At 29.1% G+C, this 22,025-nt stretch overlaps 1 protein-coding gene across 5 annotated transcripts; it reads right to left on the bottom strand.

Moving 5' to 3' along the window:
* Nucleotides 1-6: 6 nt before the first annotated feature.
* LOC123265098 (alpha-protein kinase 1-like) lies at nt 7-20,532 on the bottom strand. 5 transcript variants are annotated; one of them, XM_044728719.1, is made up of 6 exons: nt 20,391-20,532; nt 20,225-20,308; nt 2,203-2,764; nt 1,377-1,999; nt 510-1,340; nt 7-408 (listed from the first exon to the last, which is right to left on the bottom strand). In XM_044728719.1, exons 1-6 carry the CDS (start codon nt 20,391-20,393, stop codon nt 103-105), a joined length of 2,409 nt encoding a protein of 802 aa, XP_044584654.1. In that variant the 5' UTR covers nt 20,394-20,532; the 3' UTR covers nt 7-102. The 5 variants fall into 5 exon arrangements, with proteins under 5 accessions (XP_044584654.1, XP_044584655.1, XP_044584657.1 ...); XM_044728720.1 differs by having other exon boundaries at nt 510-1,337; XM_044728722.1 differs by having other exon boundaries at nt 1,380-1,999.
* Nucleotides 20,533-22,025: the final 1,493 nt, after the last annotated feature.

The following is a 22,025-nucleotide window of genomic DNA, read 5'->3' as shown; positions in this document are numbered from 1 at the left end:
AAATATAAAGCATATTTACAAAGCACCCCTCCAGCGAATTCATTTAAAAAACATTACTATTTTTTATTAATAATAAATATGTAAATTAGTCATTTTTTCTCTTCATGATTTATTTCTAATGCGTGAGCCAAATTCACTACTTGGATTTTCAAAATTAATGTCGTCTTCTGGCACTGGAGTTGTTTTATCTGAATTTATTGGCTCACTTATTTCATATTCGTACTCATCAGTATCATCTTCATCATCATTATTGTTTTTGTTATTATTACTATTATTATCATTATTTTCTTTCTGGGCATCGGGAATCATGATTCTTAAAGGTCTTGATTTGTTTTCTTGATTTTCGTCTTCTTTTTTCTTCTGCTGTTCCAGAAGCGCTTGTCTTTCAAAATGTTTATCTGCTTCTTCCTATAACAACAAAACAAAATTAAAATAAATAAAATATCAATAAACTATTAAGATAACTTAATTTTTCATAGTTAAAAAAAAAAGATTCAATTTCAACAAACCTGCTCACGTAGAATTTGTTGTTGCCGATAATGTTGCCGGTACCTTTTCTGCGCCCCAGCTCTCTGCCTTACCATCTGCCTCTGCTGTTCATCAGTTTCAAAAGGTACATCATCTATCTGCTCGCTCACTTGGTAATTTCCTCTGTGATTGTTTGGCATTGGCTGGTCACTTTGTTCATCACCAAACTGTACTATAGATTTCTGTTCTTCCTTTTCTTTCTGTTGCTGTCTTTGCTGTAACTGCGAAATCAACCGACTATTTACACTTCCCGCAGCTGCCAAAGCCGCCAATTTTTCCGCGGTTTCTCTATTTGGCAGCGTTGTATAGTATTGCGCGATTTCTTCATTGTTAAAATAATGCGGGTTCATTTGATTAACATTAGCACTTGCCGCTTCCTCAAAATCGATGTTGTTCTCTGGTTCTATTGGTTCTTGGAACCGTACGTTGTTTATTTGTTCCTGTTGCTTTTGAATTTCTTGTTCATATTGTTGTTGTTGTTGTTGTTGTTGTTGTTGTTGATGTTGGTGTTGGATTTTTTGTTGTTTTTGATATTGTTCTTGCTGTTGCAAATTATAATCTGCAAGACTTGATTCGTAATTTTGTTCGAACTGAAGTTGTTGTTGTAATTGTTCTTGTTGATGTTGCTGTTGTTGTTGTAATTGCTGTTGTTGCTGCTGTTGTTGTTGTTGTAATTGTTGTTGTTGCAATTGCTGCTGTTGTTGTAATTGTTGCTGTTGTGTATCTTGTTCATTATAATTGAAAGATTGCATTTTTGGTGGTGAAAATGTTGATTGATTTATTTCTGCATAAACATTTCTTTGCGAATTTTGCTGTTGTTGTTGCTGTTGCTGTTGTTGTTGTTGTTGTTGTTGTTGTTGTTGTTGTTGTTGTTGTATAACCAAATACTGTTGATCTTGTCGTTGTTGTTGTTGCGGAAAACTGTTGAATAATTCATAAAGCTTATCAGCAGAAATCGGCGGACCAGCGACTCCTGGATGCCCAATATGCAAATCAGACTGTTCATGTTCCTGCAGCTGATGTTGTTGTTGCTGAACATCTTGCGAAACAATATCAGGATTGTTCAGATGGTACTCAGCGGGCAAAGTCGCTTGAGCGGTAGCAGGGAAGCCAACGTGCAAGGAACTGTGCAAATTCGTTTGCATTGGAAGGTTAGTTTGCACAACGGGAATGTTTGTTTGAATGGGAATGTTAGACTGGCTGTAAGATTGCGGAGCATTGTTCGGCCCGGAACGTGAGATCGGGTGGTTCAAGTAGATGTCGTTTGCAGCCGGTTCCACGTTTGGCCCGGTAGGGAACCGCGAAGATTCAAAATCCGCTGTGTAGAATTGCGTAGCAGGAGTAGCGTATTCTGGCGGATGATTTTGAATCTCGTTCGCTTCCGTAACTTCATAGGTGTGTTGTGGGCTGGTACTGGTTACTGGTCGCTGTTTTACCGTCTGGCTCCTGACTTCGTAGGATTCTTGATCACCTGCAATTTTTTATCATGGTTAGAGTTAGACAAATATTTGTAAATGTTGATAAATTTAGTATTTCTTCCTAAAACACATCTATTAAAAGCTAAATATAAGTGTTTATACTTAATAAATTAATTAATTATTTCTAAATAAATTAATTTATCAACTGTTGATGAAGTATATAAATTTTTTTATCAGTGTAAAATTTGACAAATACCTGAAGGATGATGATACTCTGAGTCAGACTGGAATCTTTGGTAATCTTCATGATGATCAGGTCTGTTCTCCTCAGAATTGTAAGGTTTGTCAGCTATACTCAAGTTCGGCGCTGGAATCGTGTGGATTGGTCCGCGATCATCGTCAAATCCTCCGCGATGGGTCGGTGGAACAACTACGGCTTCTGGTCGATATTCCGGACTGTATTCTGGCTTGGTAACCACAGGAAACTCTTTTACCGGCATCCGCTGTGGTATTGGGATGTTCGGTACCGCATTTAAAACTGGAACCGGATTTTTCCACACAGCTGGAGGCGCCAGGACTATGGGTCTCCTTAGTCTGAAGTTGTTGGGCTTGTTGTTGAAGTAAGGTCGCTTTAAAGGTCCGTAGTTGTTGTTTTTGTTTATCTGAATAGTGTTTCCCATTGAAACGCGATGACCAATCGGCCACGACTTTTTGTAGATCTGAGGCGTTGGTGGTGGTGGTAAAGGTCTGCGCACTTTGTATCGAGCTTCTGTTACACAAAATAGAATCGCTAAGAGCCATGGTAGCCAATTTAAAGTCTAAAACACAAAAATGAATTAATTCAACATTTATAAGACTCATAAGTGTAATTGGAAAGATCTTTACTTTAATAAGTGCCTTTTCCAAGTTTCATATGCTTTTTTACAATAGTTAATTCATTATGATAAATTTTCAGAGTAATTATAAATAGATTTGAATTTCGCGCTAGATAAAATTTGGTTATTTACATTGTTTTGTTCATGTAAGTTTCGTTATAAGTCAAATATTAATTCACATAATTAGAAGAATAAGGAAAATTTTGTAACGGGCAGATCTTTACTATAAAATGAGTTTATATAGCTAAATTTGGTATCATCAGAATGGTTGTAACCTAAATTTACGTGTTTTCACGGTTTGATATTTTTTTTCGGTGATAGTCAATTTATCATTTAAATAAGTAAGAGAATAAGCAAAATTTTATAACAAATATATTTTTAATTTGAAAAGGTTCTTTGGTTTGACGGCCTGATTTTTAAGCATTTTTTTTGGAATTTTTTTTTAATGAACAATGAAAAAATATAACTTTGAATTTTTTGATCATTTATTTATTATTATTTCACGATTATGTGAAACAAATTTAAAATAAAAATCTTGATTAGAAAGGAAGTTATATACCACTCTGAAGATGCCCACCTCAAAGAAGGAGACGCTAACTTCCTCCACGATTTCGACTGATTGGAAGAAGAAAAAAAAAAGCATTTTAATGCTTTCTTTAAAAGAATTTTTGAATCATTCTAGTTCATTCCACGCATTTGGACTTCTACAATAAAATGCCGTTTTTTTTTTTTTTTTTTTTTTTCTCATTCACATAAGCCAATCAGTCAAAATCGTGGAAGAAGTTAGCGACTTCTTTTTTCGAGGCGGGCATTTTCAAAGTCGTATAATTCCCGTTTAATAAAAATTTTTAATTGAAATTTGTTTTACATGATCTTAAAATAATATTATAAAATAAATGATAAAAATCTCTTTAAATGGAATTTTTATAGTTAAATCTTGTATCATTAAAAAAGTCATGACATGAATTTGTGCTATTCTACACGGAAAGAAAATTGAAGGAGTTTTTACTAATTTCCTATTGTAATTTTTACTAAATAAAATAGTAACGGTGGACTATACTTCTCATTTAGTAATTTTTACGATCTACTATTATAAATTTTATCCAACAAATAAGACTAGCAAGAGTCTTAAAAAGTCGAATACTATAGAGCAAATTATACAATATGTGTTTATGAACTTTACAATTCAACTATTGTAAAAATTCACAGTTGGTTTTTTTAAAAGAAATTTTAGGGAGGGAGAGAGATAGGAGGTTGGACTAATTGATACCTATACAGTAACCGAAAAAATAAATCGGAATTTTCGTCCTATCCGGGAATTGAACCCAGAACTCTGTGTTGGCAGCCAGAGACTCTCCCTCTACGCTATCCGAGGTAACCTAAGACCCGTATCCTTTAACATTTACATAAACTCGGAGTCTAGTGCTGTGCACGGCCATCACTCACACTAATTGAGAAACATTCCAATTCAACTATTGTAAAATTTTCTATTGGCCAGGTGTACGATGGTGCTGCCCTCATTTTTCATGCTTTTCCTATGTTAAATCAAACGGAGTAATTTAGTTCCAGTGGTCGCCATTAGCGTTAAATCATGCTCTTCCCATAAGATTTACACGTAAAAGTGGTAGTCAGCACCAGCCCTCCCCCCACCATATACTTCGCACCTTGCCAATAGCTCTATTGGAAAGATACAGAGGCAGCACTGGAAATTTTCACCTCTTACTTTTTACAATAGTAATATCGTATTTTTTCATGAATAAATATTATTTTTTTTTCTAAAATATTTGACAATTAATAGTAATAAAAGTATAGTCCAGCTTTATAATAGTTGTATCGTAAATTTTCCCAGAAATTTTTTCCTGTATACGATTTTATATATTTTTTGGTGATAGTCAATTTTTGATGTCACATTTTTGGAGGAGATTGGAATAGTTAATTGGTTCTATAAGTTTGTTTCGTGATATTTAATCACTAAATAATTGGTAATTGTGATCTTGTGATAGCAATATTATTTTTAAAATTTATTTCAAAAGATCTCAAATTGTATATTGTGATTAAAAATATCCAAAAATCATCAAGCCAAAGTTATTTTATTCATAATTCATTATTTTCGACAGTCTCATAGTATTTATAGGTTTCTAGCTGATTTTAGTAAGTTCCCTTTTTTTTCTCACTTATCTCTATGAATCATCAATACAATTTATTGTTTATCAAAATTGACTCATGCACTTTTAAACTTTCCAAATATTTGAGTACTTGCGATTCGATTGAAAAATGGTTACTAAAAATAGGATTTGATTGATGTAAAGTTCTTTTAGATATAACAGGTGAAAAAATTTAAGCACGTACAGATGATGTGATTACAAGAGTTGTACGATCGGATTAAAGTGGAACATCGTGCTACATCGACGCGATGGGAAAAGCGTACTACCGTATTACATACCTCAGTTTTATTTTATTTTCCTCGACATTTTTATCTTACACATCGACATAGTCGCAGTAAATACCAAATGAGAAATTCTGTCACTCGTTTAGCACGACAAACACACAAACATTCGGCTGATAAATAAAGATAGAACATAGTATAGCCATAATACAGAGATGAGCGAGAGTTTACTGGTAATTTAGCTCCGCTCGATACCGAGTAATTGAAAACAAAATAAAATACTCGGAAAATTATTTAAAGAATCGAAAAAGACATTTTTATCTCTCGATCGTCTAAAGCTATCGCCGATAAATTTCTTGCAATAAAAAATTTACATTACTTCTCGGGTAATTATTTTTAATGAAAAACAAAAATTTTTTTTTTTTATTGCGGGAGAAAATAATATTTTTTATTTTATTGAGCACAATTTTAGAAATCTAATTATTGTAATTTTTTTTTATTGTGTACTAGTAATGATTTACATCATATTTTTAATTTGTTAGTCTAATGGCAGCTTTCTTCGTGACTTGCGTGTTTTGCTTTATTTACAGTGTTAAGTACGAGTGAGAAAGTTTTTAGGTCTTACTACAATTTTTACAGGCGTTAATTTGTTATTAATCATAAAAGAGCACTTTATATAGTAAAAAAATATTAAACTTAAGAAAATTATGGAACTATAAATAAAGATTTTTTTCTTTTTTTTAACTTCCTGCTATGAAAATCAATGAATTTTAAAAAATCAGGAAGTTATTAGTTTCACCCGGTTTGCGAAAATCGAACTTTCATCAAATTTCGACGTTTCGAGGTCCTAAGAAGCTATTCTGGCTTTGTGTGTGTGTGTGTGTGTGTGTGTGTGTGTGTGTAACCCTCTCATAACTTTTAAATGACTTCACCGATTTGAACGAACTCGGCGGCGTTCAAAGGGCTCCACCAAACTTGAATTTCCTATGCCATTTAAACCGATTCGAACCAGTAAATTTTGAGAAATCTCAAAAGTATCATTTTCAAAAAAATATTTCTTTGGAATAATTTTTAAACGGATGTAACGATCAACTCCAAAACCTAATCAACTCTTAAACTCGAAAAACGACGTCAATTGCTGCAAACCGCATCAATATCAATTGAAGCGTTGAAGAGAAACCGTTAACGAAAAATTTCGAAAAATGTGTTTTTTCAACATAACTTCTTCTTGAATCATTTTTGATGTGATAAAATAAAAACTATTGGTACTCAAAAAACTGCGTCGAACGCTGCCAATCTTGTCAGAATCGACCGATTCGTTCGTGAGATATTCAATTTTTAAAAATTCCAAAAAAGTGTTTTTTCAACATAACTTCAAAATTTTATGTCTAATCGTTTAATCGGTAATGAATAATATTTTTGTGCTTGAAAAATTGCGTCAAATGCTGCAAGCCCCATCAAAAACGATTGATTCGATGGAAAGATATTGCAATTCAAAATTTTAAAAAAAGTTTGTTTCAACAACCACTAGATTTTCAAGCTCGAAGAGCTTGAAGAAGTATGAAAGTTTTATGTTTTTGAGCTCGAAGACCTCAAAACTTCGGGATAGATAATTTCTCGAGCGTTTTGAATTCGCACATAGCGGGAAGTTCCACGAATAGCCGGCAGGGTCAACCGTTTTCCAGATTTTTTTTAAAGCAGTATATGTTGGATTAATATTTTAGCATTCTTTTATTGTATCTAGTATTCGTTCATGGTAAGAGCTACCAAGTGATATTATTAACTCTTATTCCCTCGAGAGCTTCAAAAATAAAGCGTTTGAATTCTTCTTAAATCTTGAACTATCAAACAGTTTATAACTCTATTAATTATCCAGTTTGGCTTGCTTGAATTTACTTATATGTTACTTACTTAATTTATTGTATTGCATTGTACTATAATGTTTCTGCTTTATTATCTAACTACACTATTTAGTTATTACTCATTAATTGTATCTAATTTTTGTATTATTGCTATTCGGCTAAGCCTTGGCATATAAATTTAATAAATGAATAAAATAAATAATATTTGAATTCTATTCTAAAAAAAAAATAGTATAAAAGACAGTAAAAGTAAATTAATTAAAAGTGAAAAAAATTTAATTCAGCATTCTTTTTTTATACAAATAAGGACGAGAAAATTATTAAAATTATATATTTTTAGGAGTAGATATCTGATAACTTGTTTTTATTAAAAAAAAAAAAAAAAAAAAAAAAGTGAGAAAAAATGTTAAAAAAAGCTCAAGAAGGAAATTGAAAAAATTTAGTGATATTTTGTTAATATTTATTTTTAATGAAAATTCTAAGTTAAAAATTTATAACTTTAGAATTCAAAATAAATTACGGGGTATTTTATATTTGCTGAAGCACAAAATATAAATATTTATAAAAAAAAAACAACGTTATTCAATTTGATATATCAATTGAAAATTAAACGAGGCAATTTGTGGAGAAACAATTGAATCAATGAGGGGTAACAGTGATTTATTAAGGGTTCAGATCGATGAAATATAACAAGCACGGGTAAAAACCTTTTTATAAGTTTTTGTGGTGGTGATGAGAATGCAATCAAAAACCGATTTCAATCAATTTCGTATTTTTTATAGCAATATTATATTTTATTGCAATAGAGAAATTAATGTTCTTATGAAAAAGAAATAAAGATAGAATTTGTGGATGGTTGTCAAAATTAAGAAATTAATTGTATCTTTAATAAAATAGAGAAAAAGAAATTATTTTTACAAAATACTGGTATACCAGTTATTGTATACAATAATTACTTTGTTAGTTAAAAAAATTAAAACTGAAACTAAAAAGTACTGTTTTTTAAAATTGAGGTTTACTGTAATTTTTTTTCTTCTTTAAACAAAATTTTACGTGTTTAAATAATTTTGTTTTTATAGTAGTAAAATTGTACTTGAACTTTATTTTGATTATAAAAAAAAAAAAATATTTGATTAAGATGAAAATTAATTTATAGAGAAATTAGATCATTTTTACATCCATCGATAATTTTTTAGAGAGATTTTTTTGCATCGTTGTGGTCAAAGATTAATCATACCGATTAAAATAATAATTTCGGCATTACACTCGTTAGCACTCGCTTCAGCTTAAGCGCAATCAGCATCCCCGAATCACCGGCTTATACCAACAAATGAACGTGAAAAAAACAACAAAAATTAGTAGCAACAAAATCCAAAAAGGTTTGCTTTTTAAATCGGTAATTATCTATCCGCTGGACGAAACTCGCTCCGGTGAGGCACATTCGTGTATTTATTTATTTATTTTATTTGTTTGCTCGATTTAAAATAACAATCCTTAGAGTTTGTTCTCGACGAGAGTCTGCTCAGATTAAAGTCCCACCAAAAATCTTTTAAACTTTTGTTCGAATCTTGCTACCAAACAATTGTCACCCGTTCATGTATTTTTATTGAAATCCAGAATATCCAAATTAATAAACGGCTAGAGGTTTATTTTACCCTCCAACAGTTTTTAAACTCAATGATTCCTTAAGTTGTCGATTACTTTTTAATTATTTAAGCAGTACTCAACCATCGATCAAGATTTTTATGAACAAATTAATAAATACTTAATAATTAACCGCTGATTGACTGTAAATTAGACGAAATTTTGGACAACTCTCGAGTCTGGTCAATCATAAGCCAACCCATACTCTTTTATACTTCGATTTATTTCAATTTAACACTTACATGGTTTGTGTACGTCCGCGGAATAAATAGTTTACCATATTAGAGTCGGTGATTAAAATTTTGTTATTAATAAATTTATGAAGTTGGCTTCGGAAATTTATTTATCATTTAAGTACCTCAAATGTTTATTCAATATTTAATTATCCGTTTAAAATGTAATCCCTACTATTAAATAATGATAAATTATTCACCAGTCTTCATGTTTTTGATTTTTTATTAATTATTTAATGATGTAATCCGACGAATAATACATTAATTTCTCGAATTCATCTCTTATTGTGAGCACCTATTATAAACAATAATGAGTAATTTTCCCAATGGAATGAACATTGAAAATATCTCGAGTCAAAATCAATGAAAATGTTCTATTTATATAAAATATCTCGAATGCAGCAACACAAATTAAAATGTATTGGATTTAAAAAATGACTGGAGTTCTTCGCTGCAACATTGCAATCAGTCATTAGATTACCGCGTTTCATGAATAGCAAATTAATTCAAACAATTATCCTATCATCGAATTCGCGCCTCCGAGGTAACGTTACCTTTAGCTTCTATTCGAATAAATTATTCTAAAATAATAATAATAATTATTATTATTTGTAAGTCCACACAATTGAGCTGAAATTGTTTTAGTGCATACATTTAATTACTCCCCTAATTTAACAAGAACAACAATGTTTACCAGCAAACGTATTGATTATTATTGAAATTTTTGACTTTTTAGTATCACTTAGAAAGTATATATATATTTTATAAAACTTACCCTCATTTTATAATTAACTTAATCCTTGGTAATGGAATCCTTCGAGAGGACAACGAAAGTCAAAGTACTTATTTATTTACTGTTTATTTACTATTAGATTTAAATTGCCGGCGATCGTACAGTTAGGAAGCACTGGTCGTTCTGCAGACAATTAGGTCATTGTCCTTCATTTATACGTGAGTCGAACCGGTGTATCTTATTGTATATGTATCATTCTTTTCCCTTCCATTCTATTTTCTATATTATAAATATATATTCCCTTTAATAATAAATTCTTGATAAAATTTTATCAATATAAACAATAGAAAAAAAAATATAATTATAATAATAAAATTTGAAAATTTTTTTGTCTCAAAAAAAATTTATTTTTTACCGAGATAATTAATTCTTTCGAAAAACTTTTTTTATCACTCATTTATTTTTCATGAACTTCAAGGAAAAAAAAATTCATTTAATTATTCAAAAAAATTCAATCATATTGATTTTTTATAATGTTTTATGGTTACCAATAATGTTTTCTTAACTTGGTACCATTTCATTTTTTTAAAATGATCTTTAATTTCTATGAGTGAAAACATTTTTAATTTATTTATATGAATAATTTGCAAAAAATTCCGAAAAAAAATCAATCTATGAAATGTTAGAAATTATTTTGTAATTATTATTATTTTTATGTTTTTATAAGGTTCAGTCACAAAGATAACAGATAAATGGATAAATTAAATAATGTAGTATTGAAGTAGATTTATAGGTCATGTATATTAATTATCACACATATTTTCGCTTTCACATACGTGTATATTAATTAAAAGTTCTGGATTTATAATATTTTTTTTACTCGCTTTGCATATTGAAGAATTTTTTGTTTAAATTCCTGAAATAAATTCATATGATTCTTAAAAATAAAAAAAATATTTTTTAAATATTTCTCTTTTTAACTAAATAAAATTTAAGGTCTTGTTTAAAAAAGTTTATTAGTAGCATATTAGATATTCAAAAAGTATTACATCAAAAAGTAGAGAGTTATAAAATAAACAAATCCGCTTCATTGATATTAAGTTCCATGATTAGAAAAGAAAATTTATCGCCCGGATCAGAATTTTTTTGCTGAAAAAGAACCTTTCTTTATCTTATTAAACTTTCCAGAATTAATAAACCCGAAAATAATAGTTTGCGAAACAATTTATCTTCTTAATACTGAATTCCCAAGTAGAGACTGAACTTGATAATGAACTTGCGGTGGCCTTGATTTTACCTCTGCTTACGTTGACAAATTCATCGACCCGGATAATCCAAGGTGAATTTTATTACAACTTACCAGGGATCAACGTACGCTATTACTTCCGATTAATGTCTACATATATATCGGCGATCTTCCAACAACTAGTCTATCCTCCTTTCTCTCCTTATACATATATATTTATTTATTTAACTCGTTACCACGTGTCTTGTAAATGACTAAGATGAATCCGCTACTGTATATATTATATACATAAATATTATGTGCAATGATCCAGTGACCTAATAAGTTCACTCGAGCATCTTGTAAACGTTTCTAGTTATCGTGAGAAAAGATCGCTGATCTTCAACAAAAAAAAATTACGCAACTCTCTCATTATTATTGATTTGAAATATTTTATAATTAAATAATAATAATAACTTTGAATATTATTTTTTTATTATATCAATACAATCCTTCTCTGTGATTGAACCTTATAAAAAAATAACAATGATAATAATTTCTGAGAATAACAATTTTTTTAATATTTTCAAATCCGATTCATTATTGACAAGTGCTCTAATGTAATAGATTAAGATTATACTTTTCGGAATAGAACTATTCTAATTGTTTTCAAATTATTCAAATGAATGAGTTAAAAATATTTTTACTCATTGAAATTAAAGATCATTTAAAAAAAAAAGAGATGGTACCTCTAGTTTAGATATTTTATTATTAACCATAGAAAATTATTAAAAATCAATATGATTGAATACTTTTTTAATAAATGCCATATTTTTTTTCTTGAAATTTATTCAAAACATGGTGGTTGATTAAAACAGTTATAATTTTCTCGGTGAAAAAAAATTTTATTTTGAAACAAAAAATTTTTTTAATTCTATTATTAATATTAAAAATTTTTATTATGTAGGTACGTTAAATTTTTTTTATTTTACGGTATTTTCTTTTTTACAAAAGAATAATTATAAGCCCGTTAATAACTGTACATTTATTGAAGATGGTCATGTTTTTATAAACACACACATATATATATATATATATATATATATATTAAACATATCTACATAATTTTTTTCATAAGAAAAATAATTCTTTTTGATGTAATAATATGAAAGAGAGAAAAAAATTCTACTTTTTTATGAGACGAATGAACAATCTTAAACTAATATTAAAGCAAAAAAAAATTATTAAGCTAGTAATAATAATAATAATAATAATAATAGTAGTACTCAAGTAATACAGAGAATAAGAAGTTCCTCGATGTAACACGAGAGAGCACTACAGTACCGTAAAGCTATTCAAACTTCACAACATAAAAGAAGAAAAAAATCTTTATATAACAATTCTTCAATATTGCTTTGCTTCAAAAAATTCGTTGAAATGAGATTTGATTCTGATGATAAAAAAATTTTGATTAAAACTCGATAAAAATACCTTCAATTGAAAAATAAACTCACTTCAAATTGAATTTCTACTATTGTTTTGTAGTCAATGCTTTTAATTTATAAAATAAATTTAAAGTACATTTGAGATAAATATTTATCACTATTATAATCAGAAACTACGTCAATTCTAATACTGTTTACACCCAACAATTTTATTAATAAATTCCTCAATTAAACTGTTGCTTTATTTTTTGTATCATGTTTATCTCTCATAAATCATAAACTTATATTCAATAAAAAAGTACAACAGCAATGAGCATACAGACGTACACTAATAGAACAGGATAAATATAGCATAAATAAAATGTGTATGAATAGAAGATAATAATGTAACTGGCATCGGTAAATTTAAACTTTAAGAAGTTATATAAAATTAGATACTTAAATATTAAATATATGTATACATCTTTATTCTATAATGATCTATATTCTATTCAGTTGATTTATTTGCAGTCGGGCGTATCGGTTGCTATTCGCAGTGACGTTATTGAAATGTGTATGTGTTTTCTGCGTCACACTTATAGTGATTCAGATCTTTTATCAGTTTTTTATTTTCTCAGCCCTTTGTTCCACTTCTACTGGCATGTTTGTTTACTTTGTAGCGTTATTCTATCCTACGTACTTGTAGTACGAATACGTTCGATAATATCGATTTCTTGGGTAATATGCGTATGAGTACACAACTGTAACAGATCAAATCAAAATATGAATCATTTCAAAGAAAACAATCGTAAAAGGAATTTTTAAAAATATGAATATCATTTTGAAAAAATTTATTTTGACTAATTTCTTTTTCTTTTCAAAATCAAACGTCTGTCGGTTTTAATTATAATTTTTTTTATCTTACTCATAAGTGATATATTTTTTGTTCGGAAAAAAAATTTTTTAGTACAAAATTTCGATAAATTTTAATTTTTTAATTCAAATTTCAGCTAATTTTTTTAATTAAATAAAACTTCTAAAATACTTTTTCAAAAAAAAATTCCGTAAGTTTCAAATTTTTTAGATAAAAACTTCACTTACTTAAATTATAATAAATTATAGTTAAAGAAATATTAATAAAAATTGAAATTTTGAAAAAAAAGTGCTTTTTTTCTACAGAACGATAAATTTTTCTATGTAACAGTTAATTATTGGATGAAACGTCGTGATCAAGCATAAATTTTTAATTAATATTGTTAATACAAATTATACGTCACGATCTAGAGTTTCTTGGCTACAAAAAATGAATTAATGAATTTCAATATAAGCTTACATTTTTCAAAAAAAAAATTCCTTAAAGAAAGAATCATCAATTATGAATTAAAATTACAAAAAAAAATATAGGAATGATAGATGATAACAAACCTTTGTAGTGAATAATCCAATTACGAACAACAATGAAAGTTTGATAAGATTATAATTATAATTTAGATTAAAAATGAAAAAACTATAATCCCTACCAAAAAAAAAAAAAAAAAAAAAAAATGATTTGCTTCTTTAACTAGTTAATAGACTGTCGAAGACACATTTCCTTTAGTTAACTATACCAGTTTATTCTTATTAATTTTCTATACTATATTTAATGTTTATACATACATAAGCACGTATAATTTATTTCCAAAAAAGAATGAAGAACGGAAGTTCTTATAATTTTCAGCGGCAAACAGGACGAAATGATTATAATACTTTCGCTTGACAATACAGTCTGCTCATCACCGGTAATGTATTGTCAAGGAAAAAAATGAAAGTTTAAAAAGCATTCTATTATTTTTCTTCTTCTCTTTTTTTTTTTTTTTTCTATTCTAGTCAAGAATAGCGTTGCGAGGCATCGTGTTAGCTCATGAGTAACGATCCGATACCTTTCCGCACTTTCATTGAATTCTGCCATTGCATACGATGCGGAAAAACTTTTTGTATTTTTTCCTTCATACTTAAATTCAAGGGTATAGAATAATATTATCTGTCACGCACAGCACAAAGGATTGAAACTTAAAATCTCGAACTCCTAAACTTTTTGATGAGAATGCAAGGCCGTGATTCAAAAAAAGGAACATTTTTTAAAAGCATCTAAATTTGATTTTGAGGTTGAAATTTTCTTTGGGATAAATGAGTACAGACTTTTTATATTTTATTAATTAAAATTAAATCGGTTAGAATATGAATATACATATATTTACAGTGCCGAGCTTGTCTCGATCTTCTTACTCTGATAATATTATTATTTATATTTATAATTATTGTTATTATTTTAGGAGGATAAAGCACCAATTGTTGACTAGAGTCCAATTATTAAAAACTCTTTTATTTTATTTAGTTTTGATTTCATTAAATGTAATAATTATTACTCACAATTTTGAAAAGTCAATATTAATACTTTTTTTTTTAAATAATGAATTTTATAGACTTTATTAAATTTCAGGAAAAATTTTGTTGACTTTTTTTTTGTAAGTACAAAGCTCCCGGGAAAAAATGATCAGGCCTGATCAGACATGAACAGGCATGAGTCTTCAGGCCTGATCAGACATGAAAAATGACCATGTCTGATCAGGCATGAATTGACCTGATCAGGCCTGATCAGATATGGTCAGGTCTGAAAGCCCATTGTTACTTTTAATTAATTATTTTACTTAATTTTATGGATATAGTACTTGATAGAGTCATACGCAATGCTTTATAATGAATTAAAATTAAAAAAAAAATGATTACATATAATTGTACGGCCGTAACACCAGCAGTCACCCATCCAACTGCTAACCACGCTAAATGCTGCTAAACTTTTGTGATATCCGTGCGCCTTGAAGTTCCCGCTTGCTGTGCTGCTATCTTATGTGACAACAATTCTATGAAGTACATAACGTATCAAATAAGTTTATCATAAATATAATATAAAAATTGATTTTATATTATATTTTGATAGTCCTAATTTATTTATTTAACCGAATCTCATTATAACATCACATTTATTTAAATAATAAAATAAGTAATGATTTTAATATTAGATAGGAGCAGAGCAGAGCAAAACACCCCATACACGAAAAGAACAATAACCCACTGTACATCCTCGTATAGTATACTCCGTGGTATTTGTAGTGAAAAAAAATTTCAGACTATAGTCAATATCCTTCAAAGTATACTAAATTATTTTTGGACTGTACTCAGTGAAGTCTCCGATTTAATCGATTAATTTTTCTGGTTATATCGCGTAAAACTTCACGGGATATAATCTAAAAAATTATTTCGTGTAAATTAAATTATACTCCGTTGAAATTTGGATTATGCCCACGGTGACTCCGCCATTTTTTTTTCTAGGGCCTGCGCGTAAAGTGTTGTTTATAATTTGTGAGTTATAGTCAATCAGCATATTGGACATTAATTAAAATATAATCAGTGAATTATATGAGTTTGTGAATATTTATATATTTTGATATGTAAAAATATTTTTTTCTTAGCCTAACATTTTTAAGTTAAAAAAGTCTAAGAAAAGAAAAAAAAGATTTTTAACCCCAAATTATCGGAAAAATTGTGCTTTAATGCTCCTTAAATATTTTTGATGTATGTAATAATTATTTAAAACAATATTTGACTAACCTAATATTTAAAATACAAAATAGATATGATAATGCTAAGTGCACAGGCGCTAGAAAAAAAATTGGCGGAGTCACCGTGGGCATAATCCAAATTTCAACAGAGTATAATTTAATTTACACGAAATAATTTTTTAGATTATATCCCGTGAAGTTTTACGCGATATAACCAGAAAAATTAATCGATTAAATCGGAGACTTCACTGAGTACAGTCCAAAAATAATTTAGTATACTTTGAAGGATATTGACTATAGTCTGAAATTTTTTTTCACTACAAATACCACGGAGTATACTATACGAGGATGTACAGTGGGTTATTGTTCTTTCCGTGTAGGAAATGTAACAAATTTTTTATTTCAAAATTATTTAAACGTAATGATAAAAATAATTTTGCACATTTTGTGATGTCCAAAAAAATTTTTTTTATCAAAGAAAAAATTTTTATCACATCTCTGACTATGCAAGTTTGATCAGATCTACTCGGAAAAAAATGATCAGACCTGCTCATGCCTGTTCATGTATGATCAGGCCTGAAATTAGACATAGTCATGCCTGTCCATGCCTGTTCATGTCTGAAGCCTTAAATACGCTCAGGCCTGATCATGCCTGTTTATGTCTGTTCATGCCTGTTCATGTCTGTTCATGTCTGAAGTGTTATGCTAAGGACCAAATATGCTAAGAAAAAATTGTTGAATATGTTCAGTATGTGTACATTAATTTCGATTGATAAATTTGTAAACTATCAATAAACGGTATATTTTATTATTTAATAAATAAAAGTATTTTGGTTATCATTAAAAACCTACCGTAGGGTAAATTTAATTAACTTTTCTAGGCATAGACAGGCATGAACAAGCCTGAGCGTATTTCACACTTCAGACATGAGCAGGCATGAACAGACATGATCATGTCTAATTTCAGGCCTGATCATACATGAACAGGCATGATCAGGTCTAATTTCAGGCCTGATCATACATGAACAGGCATGGTCAGGTCTGATCATTTTTTCCCGGGCTTACACAAATTTAAATAATTTGTAACAAAAATTAAAAGTTATGGGTCTTTTTTTACATGCAAAAATTACAAAAATTTATTTATAATATGTACATATGTTCTGAATTTATCACGTACCATTGACTTTACCAGATAAATAGTACATGCGCATTAAGAGTGTCGATAATTGAAGCAAATGTGAGTCAAAAATTGATGCTTTTACTTACATAAAGTTAAAAAAGGCAAAATGGACTTCAAATATTCGTTTTGATAAATATTTAGTATAATGATTGATAATTTTAGCCTAAAAAAATTTTTTTCATCTGAAAATTATTTATAACTTTTTTTTCTCAACAATAATATTCCCTAAATTTTTAAAAAACTTTTTATTTATTCAAAGTATTTTATTCGAAACAATTCTTTTAAAAAATTTCTCAAGTTTTAGTATCTTAAAAAAACTTAATATTTTCTACACGTGTGAGTAAAATTCCTCCGCCTTTTTAGAAACAATAAATAATTGTAGCATGAAAAAAAAATGATTCCACTATCCCTAATTTAGCTTCGGGGTTTCGTGATTACAAAAAAAAACCCAGTCCATTTTACCTTTTTCTAATTCGACGATATAAAAAAAAATTTTCAATAAAAAAAAAAATTCATGATTTAAATTCCACAAAAGTGCACGCCTCGCTCAAAAAAATTAAAAACTATTTTATTCAATAAATAATTAATTAAAAATAGAACGACGGGCGTGAAAAAATCTTCTAAATTAAAAAATATCTTCCGAATTAAAAATAATATACACAGGCTAAAAAAACCACCTGAATCAAAACATGAAATAAATTTTCGAGCGCTTATTGCTCAGCTTGTTTATGTTTGAATATCCATTATCATTATTTCCATAAACATGGCGACGAATATTATACTTCTTGTGCCCTCTGGCGTTGGAACCAGGAAGCAGAAGTGATCTCGACCAATCCGCAATCTGTACACTAGGAACAATTTCGAAATTAGGGTTCGCGTACCCCGTTGCGCCTACAGACATGCTTACTGCATCAATATTTATGTCATTGTTATTGTTATAATTATTATTGTTATTGTTCTGTCCAAAAATGGGAATCTTATAGACATTGGAATTCAAAGGCATCACATAATTATAACTTTGCTCCTTGAAAGTTGTCGGTGCATTAATTGGTACGTTCAAGTACGGATTGAGTAAAGATTGAATTTGCTGCGTTGCCAGCTCTGCCGAGTATCCGGGATTCCCATAAGTCTGCGATGGCCCAGAATTTTGATCATTTTGGTAATTTGAGGGGTGATTTATAACATTAGTATTTGCAGTTGGTTGATCTTGATCTTTGTGTTCCGGTCCGTAATTATTGTTATTGTTATTATTATCATTGTGGTTATTGTTGTGATGGATTATTGGGCCAGATGTTCCAGTAACTAGTCCAATAAGTTTGGTCAGCTGGGCAGTTTTTGAAGGTTCCTCAAGTGGAAGCGGTTCCATGTTTTCGGGGTGGTAATTGTTCAAGTTATTCCGAGGATCTTCTTGATGAAGTTGTGGTTGAGTGGCTTTCGTCGGTTTGATTACCAGCAATCCCGGTTCATCGGCTGGACCGTCTGTAAATCGTCAGTCAGTCAGTCAGTCTTCATTATATTTCATTTATTATATTTATCATTAACAATAATTAGTAATTAGTCTTGTTAATAGTTTTGTTATTGGTGAAATTTATCAATAAAATTCTTTTGTAAGAGGCGTCAATGTGTGAGTTCAGAAAATCACAAAAAAGACTGATTTTTTTTATTAAAATTTCAAAATGTCTTAGGTATTAATTTTATTATGAAAAATTTAATAATATTGCGTTACTAATGCCAAAAAAGAATCTAAAAAAATTTTTTTTCAATCAACTTAGGAATGTGAGAAAAGTAAAATTTTATTAAAAAAATTGAAAATGTAATTTTTTTAAGGCATGCTCTTTTAGCTTTAACAGCCGGTCCCTACGATTGCAGCTTTATATTTCTCTCCTAGGCAAAGAAAAATTAAAAAAAAAAACGCTTTGATACGTAATAGATTTTTTAATTATCTATTTCGTTAGCAAAGAGGTTTTTCGAAATTCTCATTTGTTTAAAAGAAAACCATAAAACTGCAATAGCTTTATAATCATGAGTACAACAAGGATAGTACCGTTTCTTGCAGTGAGTGTGACGCGAAAAAAAAGGGGATCGGCTGTTGAGAAAAAAAATCTTCAGACCATAAGGGTGTATAAAAAATTTATTGTCAATAATTGAAAATTTAAAAAAGAGATTTGATTGAGTACAAAACTTCAATTGCTACAGCGAAAATTAGAAAAAAATATAAAATTTTTACATTTCTTAATTGATTGGAGAAATACAACTTTTTTATACGCTTTTTTGCCATTGGCAGCACCATGTACTCCGGAAAAAAGAATCTTGTATTGCGTCCCGAATTCCAGAAGGCCGTATTGCAGCAATTAGATAGAATTTTGAGTTAAAAAGACGTAGAAAAAAATTTTTTTCCCATTAATTTTGTTCAAAGCGCAAAGATCTATAGAAAAAAATTTATGGATTCCTATAACCAAAAAGGCATAGATTCTTAAGACATATATCCTTTTGGCTTTGAGAAAAATTCGTTTATAAAACAGTTCATGTGATTAGAAGCTCTACAAATAAAGCTGGATCAAAATAATACTTAAGGGTATTAAAATCCAAGATCCCCAACAGATTAATATAAAATCAGACGGGACGAAAAATTTATGCGTCCTTTTGACTTTGGATCACAAAATTTTAAAATTTCGAAAGCCAAAAGTTCGTACACGTATGCCTCCTAGATTATTAACAATAATTAATAAAATGTATGCAACCAGTAATAATACATTAGTAATTACTCATGTGTACATTAATCAGCAGTAATCAACAATTATAAATACAAGTATTCATTAATTTTTCATTAGTTGAACAAAATTTAAATTGTAATTATATAGAGCAGAAGATCGTTATAATACATTATTAATAAATTAGTATATTGAGAATAAAAGTTATTTGATATGGAATGAGTATATTGATCAAACAATACCCGTCAAGAAAACAAAACATATCATTATTTATTTGTGAGTGCACGCTTTTGATAAATTAAAAGACGTTAGTTATTTTAGTTATTCTATTGAATAAATAGTCAATTGAAATATTGGACAATGTGACTTCGATCTTCAAAGTAATAATTGAGAAAATAAAACATACCATTTGCAGCATTATATTGACCATGGTTGTAACCATCAGGTTGATATGAGTCGTGGCTCGGTGGTGGTCCGTCATACGAATAATCTACGACACAAAAACGATAAAATTAGTAAATTTTATTAATTAAAAGCGCATGCTTCTTTGATAATTAGCAATTAGTGATTACCATGGTTTTGAGGTGGGTCGTAAGAATATCCTGCGGGAGGACTGTAGGCTGCTGGCTGAGATTGGGCGATTAATGCGCTACTGGCTAATTGAGATCCCAAAGAAGCAGCGGCTTCTCCGGCTGAAGAAATAACTCTGCCACCGGTTTGAACAATGAACCCACCGCCTTTGATCAGATGACCTTTGAACGCGATCGCGCCGCCCGCTATCGCCTTTACTGCTTGGATTACCGTGTTTAATATCGCCTTTTTGAAGTCCCAAATGGTGAAAGGTCTTTCGTACTTTAATTAGCAAATTCAAAGGATGAAGTTTTGTGAATGATTTAAAAGTTTGTTATATTCAACAGAAAAAGATAGATGGAAAATAATTAAATATTTTACAAAATGGTTTCATGAAAAAAGACTGTTGAAGTGGTTTCTGTTAATTAATTTTTTACAGGGTGGAAAATTTCGAAAAATTGTACTTTATATTAAGATAGGTTGTTACTTTATTTGTGGAACAATAATTTTTTCATAAAATTATTATTATTATTGTTATGATATGAATTTTAATTATATTATTCCATAAATAACAGTGCTAAGATGGGTAAAAAATTTACAAGTTTTTATATTCGTTAATTGATTGAAACCAATTAATGAGAAAGCTCAGTAATGGATTGTACTTGCAGCACAATTATATTGAATTGAACAGCTAAGATAGATTAGATGTCTTATGGAACATACAAAATGTAACAATTCCTATGACTTGAGAAGTAAACGTCCTTTAAATAATTTGCTATTTCTGATTAGGGGAAGGACGCGCAAAACGGATATGTTAATTTAAAAATGAAATAACAAATATATATTATAATCATATCCATTCTTAACTTTGGCTAATAATTTTTTGGGTAATTGAAGTTTATAATTAAAGTAAAATAAAAATAATAACAAAGAAATTCTTCTTCGAAATTAAAAAAGTCAACATTATCCGTTTTGCCCTACCACGGGCGGGCAAAATGAATACTCAGGTCGCGTAAAACGAATACTGATTGGAAAATACATTTCAATCAAAACAATCGTCGCAAAAATATCAACCGCGTCCTGAATATGAAGAAAAAAAATCAAATCTGCATCGTCCTTAACAACATTAAACTAAGTACTGTATACTTACGATTTAAAATTTTTTTTTTTTTCCTAAATTTCAATATTTATAAAAAATTCCCACAAGTATGCAAAACCAATGCTTTATCGATAACGGTAAGTGTAGTTACATAATAGATTGATAGATTGCTGTCTAAAATATTTCTATCGACCGACCAGCGATTTAAAACGATTATTCATTTTACCCGCCCTCTCCGTCTTGCCCGTCCGTCCCCTAATTATAAAATCATAGTCAATCTGGATTACAAAATAATAATATTAACTATCAATCTGCATTCACTATGTAAACTAAGCAAAGTCAATGTAAATAAACAGTAAATGAATAAATAAATACATTTATATGTATGTATGTTTAAAATTAAAATGTATAATAAGTGTATTGAATTGCGAATAAAAGTAAACGAAATTTATTTAAAATACGTAGCCAAAGAGGGGTAAACATTTACTCAGTATAAGGAGTAAGACTCTATGTCTAAGGTAAACAGGATGGATTGAAA

This window comes from Cotesia glomerata, linkage group LG5 (assembly GCF_020080835.1).
Source record: "Cotesia glomerata isolate CgM1 linkage group LG5, MPM_Cglom_v2.3, whole genome shotgun sequence".
NCBI lineage: Eukaryota > Metazoa > Arthropoda > Insecta > Hymenoptera > Braconidae > Cotesia > Cotesia glomerata.
This window is presented reverse-complemented; position numbering and strand designations above follow the sequence as displayed.

Excerpts from the sequence above, each read along its gene's own strand:
- LOC123265098 (XM_044728719.1), bottom strand. Across the intron at positions 2,000-2,202 it reads AGAGTATCATCATCCTTCAG|GTGATCAAGAATCCTACGAA; the intron begins GTATTTGTCAAA and ends AAAAAATTGCAG. Across the intron at positions 409-509 it reads AACAAATTCTACGTGAGCAG|GAAGAAGCAGATAAACATTT; the intron begins GTTTGTTGAAAT and ends TTGTTGTTATAG.